This window comes from Morone saxatilis, unplaced genomic scaffold, assembly GCF_004916995.1.
Source record: "Morone saxatilis isolate NCDOM2014 unplaced genomic scaffold, NCSU_SB_2.0 Contig7, whole genome shotgun sequence".
NCBI classification, from domain to species: Eukaryota; Metazoa; Chordata; class Actinopteri; family Moronidae; genus Morone; species Morone saxatilis.
Genome location: NW_023340246.1, coordinates 21,188,755 through 21,196,405, shown reverse-complemented (window position 1 = coordinate 21,196,405; position 7,651 = coordinate 21,188,755). Strand labels below are relative to the sequence as shown.

The 7,651-nt window shown below is 35.9% G+C and overlaps 2 protein-coding genes across 3 annotated transcripts in view; one reads left to right on the top strand and one right to left on the bottom strand.

The window, feature by feature from the left end:
* The window catches only part of LOC118340238 (exostosin-1), a 210,137-nt gene that overhangs the window by 111,290 nt on the left and 91,196 nt on the right, over positions 1-7,651 (top strand). The gene's annotated exons all lie outside the window — the stretch shown is intronic.
* On the bottom strand, positions 1,072-2,408 carry LOC118340239 (moronecidin). Its single transcript, XM_035678099.1, has 4 exons — positions 2,312-2,408; positions 2,034-2,134; positions 1,446-1,464; positions 1,072-1,346 (listed from the first exon to the last, which is right to left on the bottom strand). Exons 2-4 carry the CDS (start codon positions 2,131-2,133, stop codon positions 1,217-1,219), a joined length of 249 nt encoding a protein of 82 aa, XP_035533992.1. The 5' UTR covers position 2,134; positions 2,312-2,408; the 3' UTR covers positions 1,072-1,216.

Here is a 7,651-nt window from a genome sequence, read left to right as displayed (position 1 = left end):
TGTGTGTCTGTATCTGTGTGTCTGTTTGTATTGGACCCAAAGGGGGCAATGACAATGCAAATCTATTGCTGTATTGGTGTTAACAACTTGATTATTATCTCATCACTTCCCCATGCTCTGTTTCCTCTCGTCGACGACGAGAAAAATGATCATCATCATGAATTGCGCATCACTTTTCTCACTCTTTCTGCCCCGTCTCAACCTCAGATTCACAAAAGATATTTCAGCACAAACATGTCCATAAAGTTCTGCAGCTGAGTGCAATTTGGCCTTGTCTTCCGTCTGTTAAGTGTTCTGCTAAGGTGTAGCGAAGTAGCAGATCACATGACATTATGAATCTGCTGCGTGCCGTTCCCAGTACCATTATTAAACAATGTTTGAGTCAAACATTTTTAGAAATGGAGTTGCAAGAACAATACTTTTTACTCATATGGAGAACTCTAATTACAACAATAACTATTATAATTACCTGTTAACTCCCCCTGTTCTTTCATTTGTTTCAATCTGCAGGATCATTTTCACTCTATATTGAGTGTTATTTGGGTTGCTTTGACTGTGCGCTCTCCCTCTGTGTGTGGCTATTAGTGATGGTGTTTTAGAGTAAGACTATTTTGCAATGAGACTCATTTGCATAGAAAGGAGCCAATGTTGCGCCAAATGTATGCATATTACCTCATTTAAATATGTGCAAATAGCACCAGAGCATTGAGACACAATTTGCTTGGCAGTGCAGTTAGTGGTGCATTTCACCCTCTGCTGGTTCTTTAAGAATTACACTGTGTCTTTTTGTCTTATTTGTGCAGGTTTAACAGCTGCAAAAGCCACGCAAACCTTTTGTGAATTTGCCCCTGGATTTTATGTAACTGTATGCATGAATATTTGGAGCCATTACTACATATATTGGTATACTTTTTCTTTTTACTTTATCAACACATCAAAATGCTACAAAATGGAAAGTACTTTATACAGTAAATGTACAGTAAGTACATTGTCCCGTAGGTGTTTAACTGGGTTAAGATCTCGTGTCTGTAGTTTCTATACTCATTTACTCAGAGTTCTAAATAAGAGCAATAAGGGAGACAAGTTTTGTAGATATGCATATTTATTCCAAATAACTGCTATATGTTCAAATATCAGTTAAAGAGCAACAAGAATTTAATTTAAAACAAAGTTTCAGAGCTGCTCTTTCAGATGAACCGCCATAGATTCACAAAGTCTAGTCAAAAGCCGCACGCTCACGGTTAAAGCGCTGATATTGCTGCGCTTGCTGATCTTGCTGCTCTTGCTGCTCTTGCTGATATTGCTGATCTTGCTGATCTTGCTCCGCTTTTCCCCCGGTCACAAGTCTGGTGGGTAGAGAGACAGTTGGGAACATTACAACATGCAACAAAAACACTTGTCACGTATTATACAAGCATCAAGTATTGTCAAACACAAATCCTTACCTGTGGATCGTCTTGCCGACTAAACAAAACAGAGAAAATAAAACAAACATTAAAAAATAATTATAGCCAGACAGAAACATTATTATAACATTATCATTTGTTATACGTTATCCATCATATGACATTGTAAGGCCTTATAAACATGCATTATGTTATTGTGCATACTCATAAATAGTGTCTTTACATTATTATTATTATCAAAAATGTTCAATAATATTTATAATTAATAACAAATCAGTACAAAGTAACAGAAGCTCTATAGTTCGTTATGGGGGCATTTCTTGTGAATTAGTGTATCATAAGCCCCATCAGTCAACCTCAAGTTTATAACTAGTCAAGAACATCCATAAATGGTAAATGGTAAATGGACCTATACTTGTATAGCGCCTTTCTAATCTAGACTGTGTGAATGTGTGTGAAAGGGTGAATGTGGCTGTAGACAACAATAACCTCAGTAAGGACTACATTCATTTTAGATGTGCCAGTTGGCTCTGGTATTATGAATCCTGAGATATGATCATATCTGTGCATTTCGTCATGCCAAAATGTAAGCTGTGAAAAATTCCAATATGTTCTATGATTGGTTACCGTGAACAATTCCACGGAAAATGTGGTGAAAGAAGGCGTCCCCAGGTTCAGCCATGAGGACGACCATCGACAGCACCAGAAAGAGCGTGACGCACTTCATCCTGAAAACAAGAACCAAACACATCACAAAGGCCATGGTTAGACTGCCTGTGTCATAGATTTGACACCCAGTGAACAGTTGTTAATTGTTGTTTTTAAAATAGTGTACAAGCTCCAGATTGAGATATATACTCTTAACAATCAATTTGCTCCTAAATGAAGGAAGATGAGATACTTACTCTTCAGTCTTTCCACCGGCTGTGACTGAAAGTCAAAAAGCTGTTATCAAAGTGAGCTTAAGAAGCGGTTTGAGATGTACAGGTGGTGTAAATCTCTCTGCATTGGCCGATACACATCTCTTTTTATAGCAAGATTTCCCTTACTCATGGTTTGTGCAGGATGTTGCAATATAGGAAGGTATAACCAACTAAGGGCATTCCACACTGAGCTCACGTCTTTGGGTTCTGGTTTTTAGTTTAGTTTAGAAAGTCAAAAATCATCCTCAATTAAAAAATGTCTTATTTTGTCTCATTATGTGTTCACCTTTCCAATGAATTTAGAGATGGACATTTATTAAAAATGGGAAACATTCAACAGCTACAGCTTTTCAAACAAGGTGAAGATGCTATTTTTTTTATTTAATCACTGTAACAAGTCATTTAATAGAATTTTTAATTGCCATGTTGAGCTCTGGGAAGGTGTGATTTACAGATGAAATGGTATTGTTATTAATTGTAATAGGAATTTAACCTTGATTGGTCCTAGTATAGAGCCCTGTGGAATACCTTGAAATCTTTTTTATATGTAATGTAAGTGTTGCCAGAGTATTTTGTCTGTTCCGAATGTAATATTTCCCACTGATTCTTTTTGTCTCATACTTCACAAAAGCTTTATATCTGCTATGATGTTCCTGCAAATACTGGCAGTGCACAGGGAATTCTGTTCACTGATCAACTTTATAACTCAACTCATGTTATTGTTACACTACTTCTTAGCATTTATGATTGTCTCGTAACTCACTTGTAGCCACAGTTGCTGCTGTTCAGAAAAAAATACATAGGTCAAGGAACATGTAAAGGAACACAGACACTCTTTTCACTTTTTTCATACAGCGGCTTTATTTTTTCTCATCTCAGAAAAATGTAATGTAACATTTTTTATTATACGTTTTTAATAAGACAGTAGAAGAATGTTTTGGTGCATTATAAAGAAAATTTATTACAAACAACTGACAATCTACCAAATGAATACAAAAATTCTCAGTTTATTAGGGCAATGCATATATATTTTCAAGAAGTGGCTGCCAAACTTGATATAAGGTTTGGGTTAGGTCCAAAAAATAGCTTCAGAGTGGCTTCTTCAGCCTAGTGAAAATGAGGCCTTCCTGGGTTGTAATCAATTGAACGTTTGTCAAGCTGCTCTTGCTGCTCTTGCTGCTCTTGCTGCTCTTTTGCCTTGCCAAGGCTGATGGAGGGAGAGAAGATAGTAGTATTAGTGTATAATTATATATGAGAAATAACTATATAAAGTTATGTCACATTGTGACAATTAAAGAAATACTTAATTCCTTAAACTTAATCTCAATGAGACTTCTGGGCTGCACTCCAGAGGGTTAATATTTATTGTAAAACTAGTAGTTTAGTTGTTATAACAATAATGACAAATAGTAGAAGCACAGGTACTTACCCATTGAACAAATGGCCAACTAAAATAGACAAGAGAGAAAAATAATTACATGGAATCTGAACTCTTGACTTTTTATCACTCATCACAAAAAATATTACAGTGACTTTATTGTTTGTCAGCAGAATAATACATTTACATTACATTACATTAATTTTAGGTTATTCGTTACACATGTTTTTCTAGCCATGTGTCAAAGTATTTTCCATTAAATGACTGTACCTGTATGTATGGCTCCATGGATAAGCATTCCCCAGATACACTCTCCAGGTTCAGCCATGAAAACAACCATAGACAACACAAGAAAGGCCGCAGTACACTTCATCTCATCGTCTGTGTCACCCCTCTTTATACATGTAGCAGCTCTATTCTCTTATCACTTCCTCACTTTTAAAGTGAGGCCTCTGAGCTCTTTATTATACCACTTTATTAGGTGTGTTTGTTGTGCTGTAGGACCGCTCCCCGCCTCTGTGCGGCATGAAAGGAAAATAAGTTCGTTTAAAATGGTTAGACAAAATGGTTAGATAAACCAATATTACAAGTTACATAAACGTAACCACACCATTATGGCTTATAAGGCAACCATGTAAGAAGTACATAAATAAGAAAGATGTTGGCTTAAAGTTTGCAAAAATAATATTGGAAATTAGGAACTATTTGATCAAAAACTAAGTAAACTAAATTGTGGCTCTGACCGACCACTCAGTCAGCTTTCAATACTTTTTCAATACAGCTTTAGATTGAAACACAGTTAATTGACAACTATTACATCAATGTTAATACAATACATTAATCGCTGCTTTTTCAGTTGTTTGTTGACAGCTCCATTAAATAAACAGCAATGTTGCCATTTTTCTTAAAAATGTATTTGAAATGGAGCAAACAGTGAGTAAAGGTAAAGATGATATGTTTCTTGTGAAATCTTCAGTTTACTGACTATAAATCTAAGGCATTAACACCACACAGCATTTTCTCCAACTTTAATGGGATATTCTTAATTCTGGATTTTAAAGCTGGACGGCTGTGTTGTGTGTATCATTTATGCTTTCCCACCATCTGACACAAGTGCACAGTGTGTACATGTAAAAACCCTGCAGACAATTCTTCAGTATGCGTTGGTTTTGGTATTGACACAGCGTTTGATGTCAGCTTGGTAGAAGCTTTGAGTTCCGAACATTTCTTCTTAGAAAATTTGTGAGTATTCTTGTGAAACTCCACCCATTATTATCAAAATAAGCAAAAAGTGGAAATTATTAAATAACATAGAGGTTCATCATCAAATTTTAAAGGGACCTAAAACATTTTAGAGTCTTGGCTAGTCTTGGTTTTACTTTTCTCCTCAGCTTTCCTCCATCTCGCTTTTTCCTCATATTTACATAGAAAAACCAGGTACATTGTAGCGTGTAGTGTACTAGCAGTTGCAGGAAACAACTAACTGAGAAGAAGCATGCATATTAAAAACAATAGTGGGCCAGGAATGGATCCAAGGGGAACACTGCAATTAAATTAAACTACAGGAACATCAGGAGTTGTCTCTTACAACAGAGTTTCTGTTAGACAGATACAAACCAAAGACCTACCAAATTTGCCAGGATAACACTTCATTCAACTGTATGAACAGCAGCTCTCAAATTTGTCATAAAATAACTTTATTGTGTTAAAATAACAACTTTTTCCTCACTTCATGATAGTCTTTTTTTTTATAAAAAATTAATTAACAGCTCAATGGAAAACCTAGGACCACAGAGGCATGAGGCAGCTCATCTAGTTCTGCCTTTTTTTTGAGGTGCTATCCGTGATGCGAATGCAGTAATGACAATGCAAAGCCCTTGCTGTATCAGTGTTAACAGCTTGATTATTATCTTATCACTTCCCCATGCTCTGTTTCAACATCTCACTTCTCTCTGCTAGATGGAGGAACTAACAGTGAGAACTTATGAAGACAGACAAGAAAAATAAGAAAAATGATTACTGAGTTCTTTAGCTGTCTTTTATTTAAACTTGTGCCATTTCTATAAAGCAACAGTATGTAAGAATTGGTATCTTTTGTAGTTGGTGCCACAGTTTCAGAGTGCAATTTTAGTGGTATATGGACAGCTGTACACATGCATTGCATTGTTATGATTAAATTACTTATGATCAAAAACTAGCGAGTCCAAAACTTTGCTAATACAGTCAAACATCAAGCAAGTGAAACAACACAAGACATAGCAATCTAGCTAACATAACTTACTAGTCCAACATACACACACTTCATTTCCTTATATTTTAAGTGATCATCCGTGAGTTTTTAGTTCTCCATTTTTGCTACTCAGTGCTGTAGTGTTTTTTGTCTTGCACAAAGGCCACTTGTCAATCAAACGAGGGGCAAACACTGATATCTTTCCTTAGGTCTAATGTTAGAGATTTAGTGCTCGTCTCTACTGCTGCTCAGTTTAAGCTCTATTGTGGATTTGTCCTGTGTGTGAGCATTCGGTTTTTAAAATAGCATGTAAAAACCTTTAATGAAATGCTTAGATAAAAATAAAAAAATACAAGCAATCCCCTTGCATTTATCGATATGTTACTATATAGTCAAGTTAACATGTCCCACTCTTTATCACCAGGGCTCCAATTAAAAGCATGTACCATAAAATATCAGGCTCATCCATTTAAATTCCTCCCGATATACTTAAAATGGCTGTCTGGTCAGCACAGTGGAAAAATAAATCAATCCTGCACATTGCTCTATATAAAAGACAAACTGCAACTCAGTAAAAGTATATGGAGGGATAATATATTAACTGGTGTACGTTGTTGTACTTTAGATTGTATTAATGATCAATTTCTTTTTCTAATCACCTCTATCTTTGTATTTTTCCTTCTCTAATGTTGACCCATTTGGAGCACATGAATAATAATTTAGGATCAATCACTGCTGTCGTGCAGCCACGGTGAAAAACAATCAGCAGGCCTTAAATGAACTAAAGATAGGAGTTTGATTGTGTAAGATGAAACCTCTCTACTGACCACATTTACAGTATCTGAACCAACCAAATACAGCATATTGATTTTGTTTAAAGGAGACATTACACACAAGTAAAAACACAAATAATGTGTGAAAGACCAGAAAGGCATCTCCTGATTAGCTGCTGTTCCATCCAACCAGATCTTTTTGACACGTAACAAAAAGAACACGTAACAGCACTCTGAACTGGCTGGTTGTGTGACAGAAGAGAAAGCGAGATTGCCAAAAAAACCAACATCTCAGAATCCTGACAAACCAAGATACAACAAGGAGCCGTGAGCTGAGGGTTCGTGTTTGATCCCGGTGTAAGCCCCTCTCTGCTGTCTCAGAGAAATAAGTCTCACTGTAGCATTGAAATCTCAGAAGGACGCAAATTCACAGCATCAGCTAAAATAGACTCTCTCAACCACCTCCAGTTGTCTGGAAGCTTTGTTAAAGCACGAGGCTTTGTTGTTGTGATGACACTGCACTTATTCTACGCTATTATGTCACAACTGAAACGCAAATTATTAGCATTATTGAAGGCCAATTGTAGGTTTTGAATGATGCAACGAACTGGCTAATTAAAATTGGTGGTTGGGTAATAACCTTTTTACAGTTACAGATATCAGAATAAAAGTAATGCAAAATAAACTTAAACTGTATTTAAAAAACACCATTTAATCAAAGCAACTGTTGGTTCAAGTCAGAAAATCTAGAGAAGCATAGACATGTGCCATATGCAGAAGTCATCACAGTGGAACATTATTCTGCAAAAAACATCAAAACCAAAACTAAAATGGTAAACAGCTGTTGTGCAATTGATTGCTCAAACACATTTGACTAGACTACACAAAGGAGAAACAAGATAAGATAAGAATAAGAATAAGATAAGAAAACCTTTATTTGT